This window comes from Aspergillus viridinutans (genome assembly GCF_018404265.1).
Source record: "Aspergillus viridinutans IFM 47045 DNA, scaffold_2, whole genome shotgun sequence".
In the NCBI taxonomy this organism is placed as follows: Eukaryota; Fungi; Ascomycota; class Eurotiomycetes; order Eurotiales; family Aspergillaceae; genus Aspergillus; species Aspergillus viridinutans.
The window spans coordinates 4545935-4565478 of record NW_025091218.1 but is presented as its reverse complement, the minus strand read 5'-3'; the positions used below and the strand labels follow the sequence as shown (position 1 = coordinate 4565478).

At 49.1% G+C, this 19544-nt stretch overlaps 9 protein-coding genes across 9 annotated transcripts; 5 read left to right on the top strand and 4 right to left on the bottom strand.

Moving 5' to 3' along the window:
- Window positions 1-871: 871 nt before the first annotated feature.
- Window positions 872-2240, bottom strand: Aspvir_005018 (cytochrome P450; the record flags this gene model as incomplete). The annotated part of the gene is made up of 2 exons (XM_043268239.1): window positions 872-1960; window positions 2016-2240. The coding sequence occupies 2 exons, from the start codon at window positions 2238-2240 to the stop codon at window positions 872-874; spliced, it is 1314 nt and encodes a 437-aa protein (XP_043124174.1).
- Window positions 2241-3609: 1369 nt separating this feature from the next.
- Window positions 3610-4089, top strand: Aspvir_005017 (uncharacterized protein; the record flags this gene model as incomplete). The annotated part of the gene is made up of 1 exon (XM_043268238.1): window positions 3610-4089. The coding sequence occupies one exon, from the start codon at window positions 3610-3612 to the stop codon at window positions 4087-4089; it is 480 nt and encodes a 159-aa protein (XP_043124173.1).
- A 200-nt stretch (window positions 4090-4289) lies between these two features.
- Aspvir_005016 (aromatic amino acid ammonia-lyase) lies at window positions 4290-5507 on the top strand (the record flags this gene model as incomplete). Its single annotated transcript, XM_043268237.1, has 1 exon — window positions 4290-5507. One exon carries the CDS (start codon window positions 4290-4292, stop codon window positions 5505-5507), a length of 1218 nt encoding a protein of 405 aa, XP_043124172.1.
- Window positions 5508-6487: 980 nt separating this feature from the next.
- Window positions 6488-7850, bottom strand: Aspvir_005015 (uncharacterized protein; the record flags this gene model as incomplete). The annotated part of the gene is made up of 3 exons (XM_043268236.1): window positions 6488-6833; window positions 7007-7698; window positions 7755-7850. 3 exons carry the CDS (start codon window positions 7848-7850, stop codon window positions 6488-6490), a joined length of 1134 nt encoding a protein of 377 aa, XP_043124171.1.
- A 1142-nt stretch (window positions 7851-8992) lies between these two features.
- Window positions 8993-9910, bottom strand: Aspvir_005014 (uncharacterized protein; the record flags this gene model as incomplete). The annotated part of the gene is made up of 4 exons (XM_043268235.1): window positions 8993-9408; window positions 9492-9691; window positions 9752-9830; window positions 9880-9910. The coding sequence occupies 4 exons, from the start codon at window positions 9908-9910 to the stop codon at window positions 8993-8995; spliced, it is 726 nt and encodes a 241-aa protein (XP_043124170.1).
- A 2957-nt stretch (window positions 9911-12867) lies between these two features.
- Aspvir_005013 (uncharacterized protein) lies at window positions 12868-13236 on the top strand (the record flags this gene model as incomplete). The annotated part of the gene is made up of 2 exons (XM_043268234.1): window positions 12868-12928; window positions 13046-13236. 2 exons carry the CDS (start codon window positions 12868-12870, stop codon window positions 13234-13236), a joined length of 252 nt encoding a protein of 83 aa, XP_043124169.1.
- A 640-nt stretch (window positions 13237-13876) lies between these two features.
- On the top strand, window positions 13877-14964 carry Aspvir_005012 (aldehyde reductase II; the record flags this gene model as incomplete). The annotated part of the gene is made up of 2 exons (XM_043268233.1): window positions 13877-14615; window positions 14669-14964. The coding sequence occupies 2 exons, from the start codon at window positions 13877-13879 to the stop codon at window positions 14962-14964; spliced, it is 1035 nt and encodes a 344-aa protein (XP_043124168.1).
- A 972-nt stretch (window positions 14965-15936) lies between these two features.
- On the bottom strand, window positions 15937-16938 carry Aspvir_005011 (uncharacterized protein; the record flags this gene model as incomplete). Its single annotated transcript, XM_043268232.1, has 4 exons — window positions 15937-16127; window positions 16193-16509; window positions 16574-16842; window positions 16897-16938. The coding sequence occupies 4 exons, from the start codon at window positions 16936-16938 to the stop codon at window positions 15937-15939; spliced, it is 819 nt and encodes a 272-aa protein (XP_043124167.1).
- An 824-nt stretch (window positions 16939-17762) lies between these two features.
- Window positions 17763-18304, top strand: Aspvir_005010 (EthD domain-containing protein; the record flags this gene model as incomplete). Its single annotated transcript, XM_043268231.1, has 2 exons — window positions 17763-17948; window positions 18011-18304. 2 exons carry the CDS (start codon window positions 17763-17765, stop codon window positions 18302-18304), a joined length of 480 nt encoding a protein of 159 aa, XP_043124166.1.
- Window positions 18305-19544: the final 1240 nt, after the last annotated feature.

The following is a 19544-nucleotide window of genomic DNA, read 5'->3' as shown; positions in this document are numbered from 1 at the left end:
AGAAATGGGCAGGCGTTGAGGTCCTTCAACACGCGAAAGAGCCACCGCACTCTGAGGATCTGTGCGGAGGCTGCAAGGTGGGCGAGTGACAGCTCGGTCCCTGAGGCTGTTGGAATGGATGCATTGTGGCTCTGAGAATGGTTGAACTGTAAAGTTGAATTTCCCAGCTTTCGAGTCTATGCTTTTCCTACTGCATTCAAAGTCCTTTTTACAAGCGGAGGTAAATCACAACATCATTATCTTAGCAGTAACAACAAGCAGCCACATTATCTTGAAGCCCATGGGAACAATAAATATGGTCTTCACCACAGCTATCTATTTTCAGGATAAACATCTTCGTAGCACCGGAAACTATATAGTATAGTTTCCCTAAAAAGCACGCATATTAGGCACGGTGACATATGTGATGTGAAAGTATGTGATCAGGGGCCTTGTAAGGCTGTTGCTTGTCATATTCCAACGGCTAATCCAAGCTTTCGGGTCCTCTATCTTTTCTGTTTGCCAGACCTTCTGATGTGCATCGCTGAGTCCCGCTGAAAAGGGCTCAGTTGGCTCCAAATGTAGAGAATGAAGCTTCGTACTTGGATGCTTCCTCCTCGATAAGTGATGCGTGTCTGGCACTGCGAACGGTGGCCTTCACAGGGAATGGCTCATTGAGGGATTGGTGGTTGAGTCTCTCATCGTTAATAGGCCCGTTCTAGACGTCCCATATGTTAGTGACTCATCATTCTGAACCAAGATGAGGAATAGAAGGCAAACGTGAACCCACCGGACTCAATTTGAAACAATAAAGCAAACGGGCAAACGCAATGAACAGAGCTTGCTCCGCAACTTTCCAGCCGACGCAGATTCGACGGCCGCCTCCAAATCCCTAGAAGTTGGGTATCTTATTGACTCCTGAACCGGCAATCCATCTCTCGGGCTGAAATTCATTGGCATTGTCAAACTCGCTCGACAACCCGATTGAGTTGATCAGGAAGGATGTGCCGGCAGGGATGAAGTACCCGTCAAACTCCAGGTCCTCGGTGAGTTGGTGGGGTGGAACAATGGGGACAGTTGGTCGCCAGCGTAGAACCTCTTTGATCATAGCAGCTACGTAGGGCATTGCCGGCAGATCAGACATCCGGGGAAGCCTGAGCGATTCACCATCCGTGCACACTTGATCAATTTCCTCACGTGCCTGTGCCTGGGCTTCGGGGCGCGTGGCCATGGCCATTATAAACACGTTAATCGTCATGCGTGTGTTGTCTCCGCCGGCTGCCATAACAGACGTAGCTAGGTACATGGCCTCTTCATCGTCTCCAGCGTACCTCATATCTGGATGAAGAAGAACGTCGCGGACGAATGAGGGCGGCGCCGAGCCGTTACTCACGGCGGTTTTGATGGGCTTCCACCATTCCTGGAAGACACGGCGGTGGAACGAGCCCATCTCAGCCCAGAAACGCCGCCAAGGCTGTAGGAAATGAGGGAGCTTGCTGAGCGAAGGGAAGAAATCCACGTAGCTCCGGTTGATGCTCATGACAAACTTGATTGTTACCCTCTGATAGTCGTCGAGCTCTGCTTTGGTCTTGTTCAGGGGGTAGCCCATAACGATCATGTAAAGCACGGATGTGGCATAGCGATAGTTGTGAGCATACCACAGATTGGGCTCCCGAAGATATCGGCGCAGCATGTCCACACTCTCGAGCTCCTGCATGCCGGCGTAGACTTTGAGATTCGAGCCGCTGAGCAACTGATGCATCACACGGCGTCCCTCTTGCCATTCTTCTTCTTGCCGTATCACTGTGCGCTTTCCGTTGCTCACAAGACCACTCGCGACCGGCATATGGGGTCTCTCGTTGGTAATCTTCCCTCGCTTGGCGATGATTTCTGAGACGACGCGGTCCGAGTTGAGCACAACCCACGTCTTGGATCCCATGTGCAGTGTCACCATTTCACCGTACGGTATCAAGGAGGCCAGCTGCCGGATGGTTAGATCAACGCGCATTCTCCTGTTCGACAGGTCTGAGACTCACCCACTTATTGAATGAAAGGGCTCCGCGACGGCGGGCTTCCATCATCTGGTGCAAGTTTCCCAAGACCGGTACGCCTGGTGGCCCTGGTGGCATTCCCCATCTCTTTGTGCCAGGCGACCATTTCAAGTCGGTAGGTTTGAAGAACTGAACGAGCGCTACGCAGCTGCTGCATAGAAAGAGAAACAGACCTAAATAGGGGTAGTACGAGCTTTTGATTGGGTACATGTTGGCAGTCGACGGTTAGGAGATAAGATGGAGTTGGTAGTTCTGCTGCTTTTCGGGGTATTGAGAAGAAAGAAATCCTAGATGTCGTTCTCGCATGATATCGCTCGAGTGGGAGAGGGTCCGCCGTCGGCAAAGCGAAGATTATTACCCTCTTCAGTGTGGGAGCTTATGTTCGGGCAGGAACTTCCGTAAGCGTATAGCTGACTTACATTATGCAGGTGAGACTGGACAAGCACCGCAGGGCAACTAAGAATCTTGGCTCTGGGCAGCCTTGACGTAGTTGGCTTGCTTCCTAAGTCCATCCTTCCCAGCGGCTTCTAATGGATAATGCTATATACTGATAGTTACCTCAAATCTCGCTTGGCGTACCACATGCATATTCCTTTGTACACGGGTTATCGGAGGTACTATCTGATCCACTCATTGGCTGCATGGACGGTAGAGGCCACTAAAACAGTCTTCCCTGTGGAGCCGTAAGGCATTGGAACAAAACCGAAAAAACGTAAATAGATTTCTGAATATGCACTATGTCCACGCTGGATTGCCGTAGGCCACCACGTGTCCTTTAGGACCACAACCTGATTAGTGGGGCTTCCCTTTTCCTTATCCAGTTTGTTGGAATAAGGTCCACTAGTAAAAGTTTCTGAATTGGCAGATGGAGATCCAATGAAGGTCTGATTCTTCTAAACAAACGACTATCTACTCCCCTTTCTATCTTCGATATGAAGGTATTCGAATTGGTTATGTATATCAATCGAATGTAATTGAATATTCTGCCAGGGGTGGCAGTGCTGAGTTAAATTAGATCATATCTAAAATCAGTAAGCACTAATATAATCCAACACAGTTGAACCTATCCGTTCCATAAGCTCGCGCATTAAGGACGAGAACTGGGATTCATAATTACCCTGCGATGCATGTTTCATCTCACCTGCATAAAGTTTACCTCACCTGCAGAATGTGGTATGTATCTACAATACCCATCAAGTACTTTGTGAGCTATTCGTGTAAACCATCGGTATAGTGTTTGATAACGACCGTTGCACACTTATCGTGTTTTATACAAGTGAGTAATGGATGAAATACAGGAATCCCCTGTATTGGGATATTGTGTGGGTGGATGTCCAATGGGTATGCCTCCAGAGACTCGTGTACTTCCTGGCTGCAGCGTGCGATGTAGGAGGAATCTTACCCTAGCTGCCTTGGTTGCCTGGGTACGCTCACTGACGTTGATAGGGATGGCAGGCACTTCTGGACAGTTGAGGTTTTTCTATAAGAACCACGAATTGCTCCCTTCAAGTGGGAAAGTGCTTTCATCCATACCTCTTTATTCTTTGATTTCTGACTGCGCGCCTGCTTCTGGATCAACATGGCCACTCTAGCACGCATGTTCACAGATTTAGTCCTATCGCAGCGGTGCCATCCTTCATCGACGCTGGCTGTTAGTGGAAGGGACCTGACCATCTCTGATGTAGTGGCAGTCTCGAGACACCTAGCACATGTGGAGCTCACCCCAGCGTCTATTGACGCCATCGAAGCGTGCAGCAAAATCGTCCCGGAGAAGATCGCCCAGGGCGAAGTCATCTACGGCGTCAACACCGGGTTCGGCGGCAGCGCTGATGCAAGATCCAATGATGTTGAGAGGGTCCAGCAGAGCCTGATTAGTCACCTGACGTGCGGAATCGTCGCGGATGGCAAGCAGGAGCTGGCTCTGACTAGCAATGGTATTCAATCCAAAGTAATGGGCATTCGAGCCAAAGCAACGGGCATTCAAGCCAAAGCAATGGCCATTCAAGCCAAAGCAATGGCCATTCAAGCCAAAGCAACGGCACCGACAATGGCAAATTGAATGGACAACAAAATCAACAACGCGCGCTGGTGCGAAGTTCGCTTCCGCTTAACGACCCGCTCGCCGCTACCTGCAGCGTACATCCCAACCCGGAGTTCTTCCATCCAACCCACGCAAGGTCCTATGGCATCAACCTCATTAGTACTCCGTAAATCCTCGGAAAGCTGCAGGGGATGCGATGTACGTACCGGACTAGGATAATGCTGGAGTCGTGGGCGAGGGCATCCATGCTTATCCGCCTGAACACCCTAGCCGGCGGTGCGTCGGGCATCCGGCTTGAGATCGCGGAATCTCTGATGAACCTTCTGAACAAGGACGTTGTACCGCGTATCCCCGTCCGTGGGAGCATCTCGGCCTCGGGAGACCTCAGCGCGCTCGTGTGGATCGGCGCCCTGATGCAAGGCAAGCCATCCGCTACGGCCTTTAGCGGCTCACGAGATGTCGAGGGAGCTAGAAGAGTGATGAGGGCTGATGTTGCCCTGTCGGAAGCTGGCATAGCGCCCATCAGCCTGCACGCCAAGGAGGGCCTCGCCATCGTCAACGGCACGGCCGTGTTGGCCGGGGTGGCGGCTCTTGCGGCGCATGAGTCCCTCCATCTCGCGGCGCTGTCGCAGGTGCTGACGGCCATGAGTGTGGAGGCCCTACGGGGCAGCGATGAGAGCTTCGAGCCCTTCATCGCGCGGGTGCGGCCGCACCCCGGGCAGGTGGACAGCGCGCGGAACATCAAGGCGTTCTTGACCGGGTCACAGCTGCTCAACCGGCACGACAGCCGGAAGGTGGCGACACTGCGTCAAGATTGCTACTTGCTGCGCACGGCCAGCCAGTGGATCGGCCCCGTGCTGGAGGACTTTGGCTTGGTGTATGACCAGCTGACGGTCGAGCTCAACTCGGTGACGGACAACCCGCTGGTTGACACGGAGACGGGCCGCGTGCTCCATGGTGGTAACTTTCAGGCGCGCGCCGTCACGTCGGCGGCCGAGAAGCTGCGCCAGGGCCTCCAGAGTATCGGCTGCATGCTCTTCACCCAGTGCACTGAGATGATCAACCCGGCTACCAGCTGGGGCCTGCCTTCCAATCTGTGCTCCGACGACGCCAACGACTCGTTCCTGTTCAAGGGGCTTGATGTCGTCATTGCCGCCCTGACTTCGGAGCTGGGCTTCCTGGCCAACCCCGTCGGGTCGCACGTCCAGACGGCTGAGATGGGCAACCAGGCCCTCAACTCCCTGGCGCTCGTGTCGGCACGGTACACGCTCGAGGCCGTGGACGTGCTGTCCCAGATCGCCTCGGCGCACCTTCTGGCGGTGTGTCAAGCCCTCGACCTTCGCACCATAGAGATTGAGGGCCGGAATGACGACGCCCTGCCTGACGCGACGCTGTACATCGGCCAGGCCTCGCGGCGCATGTACTGTTTCATTTAGAGGGATCTTGGCATCCTGTTCCTGGGCGAGGCGCACCTGGCTTCCACTGAGGCCGCGATGCTGGACGGTGTCACTCCGAGCATGGGGCTTTATAACACGCGGGTCTACGAGTCCATCAGGTTGGGACGCTTGTACGATGTGGTTTCCAAGATGTGGTGGCGTAATGAACTATGAATGGAACACATATAAAACACTCCTGTTGTAATTTGACGAATCTACACCAGAAACACAACACCGCTATCATCATGTTACTGAGGTATTGATACACGAAGGATGAGGGAGTCACACTATTTGTATATACAGGGGATAGAGAAATATTTATTGTGATTTACTAGACTTCTAATCAAGACCGGCGTGACAGTGGAGTGGCCAGCTAGAAAGAATAGGGGTGACGCAGCCAAACACCTCGGCATAAATGTGTAAATCTCTATAAGTGATATCGTTGTACTGAAGACCTCGGTTGTTGTATAAATGCATATTCTATCTTGCTAATAAGAGCCTCGCTTGCTGCAGTTGAAGAAGCTAATGCATGAGGGTTACGTTGCTTTCTGGGTTGAACTTTGATGCGATACCAGGGTTTCCCACCTGGTAGAAACAGAGCACGCGACATATGCAACTCTTAAAGATACATGGATTCAAAAGGAAAGTATACCCAATGCCTCTGGGACTCACAAAATGGGGGTTGCCACATGCCTTCACAGCGCGATTATGACCACCGCCTTTCGGAGGCCCTTGAAGTTCAACCTTCTACCACTGTGCATAGATGGCTCTCTAATAGAATCATTATGTCCCCAAATGCCGTCTCATCACCTCCTGTAGAGTACCAAAGGCAGTGTGCTCCTGTTTGTTATGGATAAGTGGGTCACCTGCTGCCAACTTTTCGTACGCTGGGACATGCTCTATGTTTTAGATGCACTGTTGGATTATAACATTTTCAAGTGTATTAAAAAATAGAACGGGAGAAATGACTATCATGTCCCTTAAATACCATGACGGGGTTTAATTCCATTTTCATGGCTCTCAGTTAAAAACTGTTTCCACGCCTCTCTGCCACTTTTGGCGGCATCATACCCCCAGAGCCACTTAAACAGTCCATAGTCCGCACCCGCACGAAGTTTTGCATCGCGCTCCTCCTGCTCCGGGCTATCTGCAAGGGCAAACATGGCTTTCTGGTCCAATGTGTGACGTCGGACCTCCGAAGCTTGTGGCTTGCGAACCTGCTCAAACACCCGAAGAGCATTGGGGATTTGGTCCCGCCCCACTGACTGGCTGAATATCGCTCCCAGGACGCCTGCATCCTTAAAGGCCTGTGCGGCACCCTGTGCTCTGAAGAAGGGTTAGCTACTTTCGGAATGGATATAGAGACTATAGGATTCAACACTCACAGGCACGGTAATATCGCGTGAGCAGCATCCCCAATCAATATGAAACGTCCATTCTCATGGCGCCATTGGACTGGTTCATGGATCCGGAACAAAGTCTACTTAGTGCAAACAGACCCTTTCACGTTGATCAGCTCATGAAGTACCGGGTCCCAGTCCGAGATCTTGCTCCTGAACTCTTCTATGTCTGCTCGTTGTGGCCCGTACATAACGTTGCCGCCTGCACCCTCAGTGTATACCAGAACTACGTTGAGCATATCGTGCTGGATGGGGTACGTGACCACGTGGCCGCCCGACCCCATCCAAAAGTTGACGCTGGATCGTCTTTTTAGGTCCCAAGCTAGATGGTCTTCCGTTATGTCTTTTGTAGGGACAGAGATCTGGTATACGACATTGCTAGGACTGTAAGGAGGGTCCTCACGGCCCAACAGCCTACCTCCGCAACGGGACCTCTCCCTGTCCGCACCAAGGATCAGGTCTGCTTTATAGATCTCGCCAGTGGCAAGGCGTAGAGAGGGCTTGTTGAAATTGATCTCTTTGACTTCACTGCCCAGTTTGATCTCTATCCCAAGCTTCCCTGTTCCCGACAGCAAGGCTCTCAGGAGGTTGGCATGATGGATTATGAGATAAGGGGCCTCGCTCACCAGGTTTGGATGAGATATAGGCGGTGACTGCGAGAGCACATCTCCTTGATAGGAGTGAAAAGTCCCGGCCTCTGGTCGGTCAGCATACTTAAAGACCTCCTCGAAGACGCCCCAGTGTTGAAGCAGGCGCGTCGCATTGGGGGCTAACTGTATTCCGGCACCGATCTGTTAGGCTGCGTTAGAAAAGCTTGAAATGGTATTTGCAGAAACCATGAGGTTACTTCTTGTAGTTTAACACTACGCTCAAAAACTGTCACACGGTGACCAGCTTGAGCAAGGGCCAGTGCTGAAGCAAGTCCACTAAGACCGCAGCCCATAATGAGAATAGAGAACACGGGCTGTGAATTACATGTATCTGCTATGTTGGAAATGAAGGTGATGGTCTCTATTATTCCTTAGGCGCCTTGGAAAGGTTATGGGGGTGCCAGGAGTTTAAATATTTGGCTTACCCTGCAGGTCCACTCATTCTGAGAGACGATTCGCTTGGCATATTGTTGGTTTCAAGGAAGTCCATTCTGCTTATCCCGTGTTCAGGCTCCTGCAGACTCTCTAGAATTAGAAGCCCCCCTCGCCCCGCCACCCGCCAAATGGGTACACGTAAACTACGGTAGTATCATTTAGAACCGACTGTGGTGTAAAGTATCTGTTCTATATCTATCCACTGGAGGCGTTGTCGTAGTAAGCTCTATATACTATATAATGTGACGAGTTATACAAAACTAGGAACTATCGGACAATGACTCATTACCGAAGTCAACTTATCGCGATAGCTAATGTTATCCCCATTGGCAAGGTTATCCTGGGCCTAGACAGCCTGTAATATTCTCTTACAATAGTCCAAAGATCGCGATGAGCTCATCTTCTCCGTCCTGGAGATGACATTGAGGACGATGGCCCGCTGCTCATCTGTTCGCGCCTCACAGCTAATGATGAAAATGGGAAATTGCTGTTTACAGGAGCTCAGCCGGGGGAGAATAGCGAAGGCTCTGTTGATGTGCTGCTGTGTTCTGATGGGCTGCAAGATCAGGCCTTCGAAACTTCGGTTGAGAAACAATAGTATAGCGAGCTGGTATAGTTGCATTGCCAACTTCGCATCCTCTGAAACAGGATCGTCATCGTCCGGGACTTTTGGGATCGATAGGCGCCTGATTCTCCAATCCAGTATTTCTAGGAAGCATTTGTAGTCATCCATGTTGTCACTGGTTTCTGGTGGAATTGCGCCGCTGGATACTGTATCGCATACTTGGGACAGCAGATTCAGCATGGAGAAAATAGGCGGCGGCAGATTGGATACCTGAAATGTACAAATGTCAGACTAACACTTCATGTAGTCATGTAGCCTTTGTCGTGTACGAACCTCTGCACAGAAGAGGTCTGTTGGAGTCGATGGGAGCTCTGGGACCCCTTCTCTTTTCCAGTGTAGTAGGGAAAAACGCGCGAGAACATCGTGGTAGTGCACCTAGTCCAGCAAGACGGGCACATCGGAGCAAAGCTGACGTAGTGTTTTGATAGAGGATGCGTTGAGGATGGTCTTGACACCGCTGAGGTAAAACGTCCATTGGTCTGAAGTGCAAGGCGACTGGTGGACCTCAAATGAACAAAGAAGCATCCCCGCGGCAATATGCTGCATGGTTGCTTGCGCACACAGACTTGGCGCTGCTGAACCTTTTGCCAGGCTTCCGAGCGCAGTGATTTTCAGCTCCAGGGCTTGGGATTGTAAGCCGTAGCGATGTAGCGAAGAAAAGGCCAGCAGCGCCTGCAGCACTGCCGCAGACGTGGCTGTCTTCCCCTGCAGGGCAATTCGAACCAGGATGTTCCCGAGGGCGGTAGCATCGTGGCCAAAGGTAGCAAGGGACGCGGATGCTACACAGCAAACTACAGGCGGTGTACATGAAGCTGTTAGCCCTCCCTGCCCTGATTTAGCCGGTAGGTAACCATGCTAGATTTGTACAACATACAGTACTCTAACAGGTCTCGGTCAAGAGCCTCCAGCTTAGATGGGTTCCAGAAAATGGGGACACTGAGTAAAGAGAGATTGCGCACCGGAACAGAGCTTGTCAAGCTGTGATGCAGTTCAATATCCCAATTCGACGTGTGGACAAACCGTGTATCAGAGATCTGGCCAGCGGTGGGACGTGACGGGGACAGCGGAGCCAACCTGCAGATGACAGCACGCTGACGATTGTTGGGACGGGGCCAGGAGAGCCTGAGACTGTACCTCTTGTATTTCCGGCGGGATTGAGAGCAGCTTGTAGATGCTTTTTGCGGTCTTACGCGATCGCAACTGATGGTACCACCTGGCTGGGTTAGGGGTGTCCTTGCTTTCCTTCTAGGTCCTCCACCTACCTTGACATGTGGCACAACAGGTAGGCGCCATTGTCATCTGCCCTTCCTGCATGGTCGTACAGATTAGTTATATGCGGATAGCCGAAGTATACAGCAGTAGTGTAAGGTAGATAAAAACTGGTGAATCCTTGAGCCCATAGCAGCAATATTATATCTATAGACTTACTCTTTCTAGGGATTTGGCGTCACATTGCATTATATGAGCTTATCAATGGGATATAAGGCTATCACATCCACATACATTTTCCAGGCAGGCGATTTGTTCTGTTAGACACGCCTTTTTCGCCCCTAACACCTTAGACAGGGCGCCTTGCCGCACTCCGCTGTTATCTAGGCTGCTCTGCATGGTTCCACCTACTAGCTTAGGAAAGGATCCAACGGGTAGACTACAGTAGTCCGAAAGTAAACCCAGCAATGGATTCCAAAAGAAGATTCTGCAAAGCCGTGGGCGCTGAAAGGAGAGATTTAATTGCCGGGAGAGCACGGAGTAACTTTCAGCAAACAGAGCCTCTAGTATACTTGATTGGTCATGGATTGCTTGAATGGTGTAAATAAACTCTTACTTTATAGAACACCTACTCCAGTAAGGCTCATGGTTGGGTAGCCATCTAAAAGTGCCGGAGGCTCTAGATAGGAGTGCCGCACTGTAAAACAGGGTTGTTATTTTATTAGCTGGAGAAGATGTATCTTGGTTCCGTAGAACAGTGGGGTGTGTCTTTTTGATTTAGTTTAAGCTGCTGTGGTCATTGACACCACAGCCTCGCCTTGTCAAAACTCAAAACTGCAGAGAACATAAGGACTTACTCCTATAGGTGTCGGTCGACTGCTTAATTCAATTTAGTATCCTTAATACACGTGTTAGTTGCACAGAATAGGCTATCATCACTTCCAGAAGATTCGTTACCATTATTATCGGAGGTTTATTGAGCCCATGCAACTCTGCTGACTAGGATCATGGCCTGGTGCTTATGTCCCCTTCTTAGTAGGAAATCGCCGGAAATCGCCTATATGCTAAGGTAGCAGGCTAGCAGCTGGACCCGGCAAATAGGATTTGATCATCTGAATCGTTGATACGCCACAGTGTAATTAATAGGTCGGAAACTAAGATAGTGTCCCGCCTAATCCGAATCCTGTCAAAAAAGGGATAACTAAATACGGTCATGACTCAGGAATATAATAGTAGTACGGAGTAATGAACAGGGGATATTGCCCTTCGCAATGAAAATTAATTGGTATGATTCACGTGCTCTATCACTATGAGGAGGATGATGTCTTCTGTACTCAGTACTACTACGTAATATTATATAGATTACCGTGCTTAAAGAAATTTACCCTACTTCTTGCTTGACACTTTTCTATAACATTATGCTGAGAATTCAAGGCTGCACGAAACAAACCGTCCTTGGACTAAGCTAAGATGTTAAGGACCAGTCAATGGTTAATCCCCGCTGGTGTTGGAAAGTGGGAACATTGCCAACATATTCTACCATTTTCGAATCAATTCGGCGCATAGAGTGCATGTGGGTGTATCAGAGTTGCTAGTGGACTCAAACAGTAGACTAATATTGACGGCAGCCAATACGCGCAGGTTTGGAGGACAACACTAGCCCAGCTAATATCTTGACGAGTGGGGTGGACGGGTAGACGGGGGTGTGTGCGTACTTATGTATGATTATGCAGGTAAGATTGAAAAAGCACACCCAGGCAACTATCCCCTGCATGACTTGCTGAGGAAAGGATTTGATGGGTTGATGGGGTACACAGCGTCCCTGACTGGTCTAGAACCACACACAGGACACATGGTAATCAGAGGATTGTGCAACCTTCGCAAGCAGTGGCCCCCGAGGCACAGGAAGACATAATGTGTCGGTAGACGAGTCACAGTTACGCTTCTATTAGCGTTGTTTTGAAGCCATGCCGAGCCTCGAATCACTCGGTCGGCATGCTTCCTTGTATACAGGCCAATGAAGCATTCCAAGCCTTCATCATCGCCGTTGCTAACCGGCCATCGCTGACTTCCTCAGAACCCCTCACCATGCTGTCGCGGCGTACAAAAGTTACAGTATTCAGGTCGTCCAATGCAGGTACCAGAGGCAGTCATTAGGGGTCACAGACATGCAGGTGCCTGTTCCAACAGGTGTGTGTAGGTAGGTAAGTGTGTACTTGTAATTAAATTATGCAGGTAAGATCGAAAAAGCATTGTAAGACAAGTATCTCCTTGGCCTATCTGTGCTCCAGCAATAGGTCAATGCATGCGCCAGCCAGTGGTACATGATAGTGGCGCCCGGATCTTTCAAACTGGACGTACGCTTATCAATTGGTACCAAAGTTTACCCTAGTCTAATGGGCCTATTCAGCAGTCAAGGAGGATAGGCATGTACTTCACCGAAGAATTCTCAGCTCTAGGCAGTCTTCCTGCTGGCGGGAGGTCGCCGGGGGGGCGGGAAAGTTTTAGCGGCAATAGCAGGTCAGACGTCCAGGCAGCTTCGGGCAGACTTACTAGGTACGGGCACGTAAAAAGCCAGGGGATGAAGTATAAAAAAGCCGTATATAACACAGATCTCATTATGAAAGTAACTGAACATCAAGAATTATCTCCACCATATAGCTAGCTTGTAGCCTTATCATCAGTTTCATTTGTCACCTCTTTTTGATCACTTTCAAAATGGTGTCAGCGTGGCAACGGTGGCTCTCACCGCGACTGCAGCAACGCACCAGAAACAACTCCTAACCGTCCTTCAATCATCTCGGTAATGCAGCGCTGTATGAGCCTCTCTCAAAAGCTGATGGCCTTTGGGTCGTCAGAGAGACGCATTATATAGAAAACGCACTTGTTCGTGCCGGACTGTCTGGACCCCCACTGTAAGTGAGAAAGATCAGATCATGATAGTCACGGAACGAATCTGATTAGCTGTTATGGCAGACATATACATCGTTTACAGGACGAATACTTCAAGGTCGAGCAGGGTGTATTGGGTATAGTCAAGAATGGAGTGGAACACACCGTCACCAAAGATGATGGAGTCTTCCACATACCCGCTGGCACGCGGTAAGTTGTAAACCAGCAGACAAGATGTCCCACAGATTTGCTTCGAGAGCCATTTTGACTGACAAAAGCCGCTCTGGACTTGCAGCCATCGATTCTGGTTTCATAAATCGTCTACAGAAACTCTCGTCTTCTCCGTCTGGCTGGATCCCTGCAAGGATAAGGACTATATCCTTGATGTGAACTTCCTGCGCAACCTTTCAGGCTACCTCAATGATTGCCTCAAGGCCGGCCTGAAGCCGTCCGTTCTCCAGATCATTCTGTTCACAGAAAACACATCCTCCCTCCTGTGCCCGCCGTTCCTGAATTAGATGCCGGTCTGGTTGCTCATTCCAGTACACCGTGGGCTTGCCTGGTTCGCGGAGAGAGTATTAGGGTAAGCATCTAGGCAAACCCATGATCCCATGATATCTACTTTTTTACGTGTATGCTGAGGCTCTCTAACCCTCCATGAACCTCAGGTATGAGAAGTCATATCCAGAGTACACCAGAGATTCATGAAGCATTCAGTCAGTTAACATGAACATCATCTTCGTAAATAGCATGTCGAATTGAAGCATCCTGGAATGGGTCATACAATTTAGAGTCACATCGCATCCCAAAGTCGTGGAATATAACTGTTTCTGGTATAACTTACGTGAAGAATAATATGGACATTTAAACTGTGCTTCGGTATTAGACTATATTCATCAGCTTTCACATGGGCTTAGTGGATGAAATGTGACCTTAGGGCATTTTGGGCAATAATTCTGTTTATATGCAGGACTTAGATGTGATGTGGTTACTAGTGGATTTCCCGGCTTTACTGGAGGTAGAACCTTATATACCTAAGTACCTTTGTACTTACCTACCTCTTATATCTATATTTAACTAAACTATCCCGTCCTTCTGACACTTACATCCCGTTCATCTGCACTTGACTCACTTTCTAGCCTACAGCCAGTAACCACCATGTCTCTCCCAATCGAACAACCTGTCGTTCCCAAAGGCTCGATGGTGCTCGTTACGGGCGTCAATGGCTTTATTGGATCTCACATCGCAGACCAGTTTCTCAAGTTGGGCTACAAGGTACGCGGTACTACGCGTAGCCTCGAGAAGAATGCCTGGATCAGCAGCCTATTCAACAAAAAGTATGGTCCAGGCAATTTCGAGTTGGTGGCTGTGCCGGATATGGTGGCACAGGGCGCCTTTGTCGAAGCTGTCAAGGATGTCTCGGCTGTCGTCCATACAGCAACTATCTTCTCCCTGGACCCGAATCCTCACAACGTGATCCCGGGGACTATATCGGGAACGATCAATGCGCTGGAAGCAGCCGCCCAGGAGGAGCCAAGCGTGAAGCGCTTTGTCCTCACGTCTTCTTCCTCTGCCGCCTTGATCCCAAAACCTAACAATCCCGTGAAGGTTACCATCGATACGTGGAACGACGAGGCTGTGGAGTTGGCGTATCGCGACCCGCCCTACGAGCCGGAGCGCGCATTGCCTGTTTATGCTGCCAGTAAGACCTTGTCGGAAAAAGAAGCTTGGAAGTTCATGGATGAGAAGAAACCTGGTTTCACTCTGAACACCATTCTACCTAACATCAACTTTGGCGCGAGCCTCGATGTCACCAACCAAGGTCACCCCTCCACCTCAGCCACCGTTGCTGAGCTCTTCAAGGGAAACACCAACTACCTAGGCGGCATAACACCTCGTAGGTCCCACTCATGTACACAGGAGAATAACAGGCACTGACCCAAATCCCAGAGTACTTTGTTGATGTGCAGGATGACGCCTTACTGCACGTCGCTGCCGTCATTCACCCTGGTGTTCAGTTTGAGCGTGTCTTCGCCTTCGCCGAGCCCGTGAATGGGGACAGTGTTCTGGCCATCCTCTGTAAACTCTATCCGAGCCGTAGCTTTCCCGCCAACTTCCAGGCTGAGGAGGATTTGAGTGAGATTGTGCCTTGGAAGCGAGCCCAGGCCTTATTACGCGAAATGGGCAGAGACGGATGGACCAGCTTGGAGCAAAGCATCAAGAGGAACACGGAAGACCTTGCGTAAGAAGCGGAGCCATGTGGGCTGCGTGGCCAATGGGAAGGACTTGGTTTGGTCTGGGCCGTCTGGTTGCCGTACTGTACTGCCCCTAACCAAATCCATTATGCATGCACGGCTAGTATTATGCAGTGTAACGTCGATTCCTTGAAAGTGGCAAGTTTATAAATATGAGCATGTTTCTTGTGTATTGTTCTTTAATTAGTGATTTCCACCAATGGCCTCTTTTTTCTCTCTTGTATCTGTTGCAGGCGAGGGTTCTGGTTACCCCGCACGTAATATTGTATACGTCATTAGGTAGATGGAAACTCGTGCCCCCTGTATCTAGATCCTTCGGCAGTTGGCACCGCACCGTTCCAGAAGGATCCGTCCGATCTGCGGGACGCGGCAGAGACGTGGGGGCATGGGAGGTATCCGTCATGATCATGACTCGGTGGGCAGCCCAGGCCACGACTACCGACCACTTGACTCTGTCTATGGTTATCAATGAGACAAGCCACTCCACCAGAGGTGCTAGAGTTAATTTCGGTCGAAGCTCTTGATGTATGCATCGACCAATAATTCCTCCTGTCGCTGCTTGATAACCAGGCCCAGCTCCATGATGTTAGTGACAGCTACTGACTGTTGAGTGCTGCGTTCTGACTATGTTTGCTTCTGGGATTTTGTCTTACAGTCAGTCGCTTGATACGATGGCTTTGTACTGGTGTACCATCGCGTTCTACAATACTTTCTAGCTATGTGTTTTTTCATATTCTGAATACTGTATCCATGGTTTCACGCCCAGGGCAGGCGCTTGTGGGAAATGGGCTTGTGGTGTACGGAAACAGCACATGGCCCTGCCATGCGCATCTCAGATCACACACATCAATGGACAAATGGAATCCATTATATTGATGCTTATATCATGGAGTATACATAGATGCACGTGTTACACATATATCAATGAGTGTATCTGTCTAATTGATGGAGTGGACACCGAGTTTACACCCACTGCTTGTTTCTAAAATGCGACACGAAAGCACCACCAGACCCATCCTTAATGCTGGCCTTCTCCCAGACTTCCCTGACATGTTTGACGGACTCCTCTGGGGTGATTGGGCCCTTGAAGTGAGGTGCATAGGTCTGAAGCTTGCCCATAAATCCCATCAGGCCCTGGATCTCTTCTGGAGTAGCTGTGGGTATGCATTAATAAAACATCCAGATATTGTAATCTTGAAGGCAGGAAGGGGATACACACCATCCTTATAGTGGCCCACCTCTACCAAACCTGGGCTGATACTCATGAAGAGCACACCATCTTTCTTATATTGTACATTGAACTTGGCCATAATGATGTTCATAGCTGCCTTAGAGGCAGCGTATAAAGCACTAATATCAATCTCTAAATCATTGGTTAAGTCAAGATTGGCCACACCTGTGGAAATGGTAATGACCTTCTTGACCTTACTCTTCATGACAAGAGGGAGGAAGAGGTGGAAGAGGTGGATATTACTAACTATATTAGTCTGCCATAGCTGTGATGAAACAGTGTCAACCTCCTCAGGCTTATTGCTCCTGTTAAGCACATAGTGTTAGCCACAGACCAGCCTAGATAGTAGCCAGAGGGAAGTAGACCTACAATGCACTAATGGGTACATAGGCGTCCAACTCAGACACCAAAGCTCTGTTGGCCACCAAGTAGTCAATGCCACGCTCACTAACAATCTCAGCTGTGTCAGCAGCGGCTTGCTTCAGGCTGGCATACTTGGTAAGGTCTGCATGGACAATATGGACATTTGGACGGTTGCCCAGCTCTGCTGCTACCTTCTTCTTAGTACCAGCCTTGTCGCGGACCAGACCGACGACCAGGTTATTCTGGTCTTCCGAGAGCTGTTTGAGGAACTCAAACTATAGGCTGGATTAGATAAAGAAAGTGCGTCACGCGGTAGAAGGCAGACTCACCCTAATTCCCCTGGACACTCTGGTGACAACGTAAACAGACATGTTGAGTGACTGAGTAATGATACTAAGTAGGATGAATTGTGTGTGTCTGTAGGATGCGATAAGGAGCTTGTCTAGACTTTTATAGTTTGATTGGTTCAATAGAAGGGATATCGACAAACAACAACCATATCATATGCCAGGTGATTAATAATACTGCTTGATTAATAATAGAATAGAATGGAAGGGATCCATGGGCCTAGATGCTGCTAGATGGAAGTTCTTTGTTTGTTAAGCTTGGTGTTTTATCTCAGCGTGCAGGCTTCTGCATACATGCATGACTGGGAAACTTGCCTCTAATCTCCCTTGACGTAGGACATGCAGCGTATGTTACAGGTATAGTTGAGCAGATTGGAAAGAATTTGAATCAATCCCCGCCAGTCAGACAAAAATTACCAAGATGTTACAATGCATTGAAAAAGAATGGATGGGGTAATGTGGTTTTGAGTCTTTGACTAGGCAGGACCCACACCTAAGACGGTCGGAGTAAGCACTAGTGTGATAACCTATGTAACAAAGAACATGAACATGCCCACCCAACATTGGGGTACTCAGAATTAAACTCTTCATGGTGCAGTACCATGCCAATTCCCACAATATGTTCACAAAGAAATGTAAACTAAATCTCAGCTAGCTAGGAGGGTGTGTGTATGCCACCTGCCTGCCTCTGCACCCTTTGGAAAAGGGCCTTTCCCTATATATGCGTTTCCGCTCCCTCCGCCTGCCTTGCCCGCTATTGTCTTTTATTACCTACCCTGCTAGATCACCGCGGACTACTACAGTGAGGTGAGAAGGGAGACATGCTTTTCAAATCACCCTCAGTCAGGATGGCCCTGCATGAGGTAACCTCATGTTCTCTGGAGACGAAAATAGGCCGCGCTATCAAGTACACAGCGGAACTCCACCGCAAAGATGGTGTATCTGAGGAAGCCTTCATGCATTGGTTCACTAACCAGTTTCTTCCTCGGGCGGTTCCCATCATGAAGAAGCATAATATCTTGAAATACGCAGTTGTGAGTGATTTTGAGACAACCCTCTTGATAGGAAGAGCTCGCTGACACCATGTGACAATTAGCAAAAGATGGATCCTAAAGTTGGCGTGGCATTCCAGGCAGAGGTGCGGCCTGGCTGGAAGGTCAATGACTGCGATCTCGTGTTGGAGTATTGGGTCTATAACTTAGAGAGCATCAAGAACCTCACGTCTGATCCAGAATGGATTCAAGCGGCCCTTGGGAATGGGAATGACTGGCTTGATACATCTAAATCTACCATCCGTATCGGTTGTGATACGACATACTTCGAGTACGGGGCTATCGTGAACGTAGCAGGACGAAGAAGAAGAAGCAGGGTCAGCGCCAGCTTTGACTGACCTGATGATACTTGAGCATGATAGCGGTCATTGTCCCTGTTATTTATTTGCAAGAAACTCAAGCTACCTGCACAATGGAAGCAGCAGTGAATAAAATTCCTTTGGTGCTTGTTTCCTGAAGTTGTTTGTGATTATTTGTTTTGGACAACTCCAGTTCCTCAAGCTAGAACAAACATCTGCATATATTTACAGGTTTATATGCCCATCCTCTGTTGATAGTCATTAAGATCCATTAAAGAGTCTATCGCCTGGAGGCTGGTTTATAAATTGGTATACAACTGGTACTATCACATTGTGTTGAGTGTAATTTTGCCAGAATTATAGACACTGAATCACATCCTATTAGACTATTTAAAGTTTAACCGTTTAATACACTGTGAAGGATTACATAGCATAAATATGGAGTTTAGCTTGAGTTTCTTAGTTGCCTTGCAGAACTTGATCCATCTTACCTGCATAGAAACGACAGGTAGAATCCTGAAGGCCAGAACTATAGACACTAAAGCACATCCCATTAGACTATTTAAAGTTTAACCATTTAATACACTCTGAAGGATTACATAGCATAAATATGGCAGTTTAGCTTGAGTTTTTTAGTTGCCTTACAGAGCTTGATCCATCTTACCTGCATAGAAACAAAGGGAAGAATCCTGAAGGCCGGGATTATAACCATCTCCGGTTCACCTGCCAGAGACCTGCCCTTGTCCCACCCAGTAGATGTCGACGATCAACGCCAAAGCAGGCAGTGAGATGCTTTGGGCGCCATCAAGCCCCGAGTACCCGGTCCCAACTTGTGGACTGTTGTTCTGCAGAAATGGATCCCTGCTCTTCCCACCACGACCGGCCTACGAAGGCTGCCCAGAGCTTAGTTGCCCCATGCATAGGAAGAAGGCAATGAATAGCAGACCCACTGTAGGTACCCGCCAGGAACTGATCATGATTTTCTGAATGGTTGACGGGTGTAACTGGCATCATACTCCTTGCTAGTGGGGTCTCAGCCCGCATTATCACATCGCAGGTGGAGCATACTACAATCAAAATTTAAACTACAGTATTTAATAAATTTGCAACTGTCTTGTACCACCTGTATCTAGTCATCTCCAAAGTCTACATAACACCTGAATATCGTGAGGCAGCTGCATTAGGCTACAATAGAAATTAAACTAAACTGAACTGAACCTCTATACCTCTGTAACATGAAATGTCTTGTAAGACTCTTGAATTACCTGTCTCCAGTAAT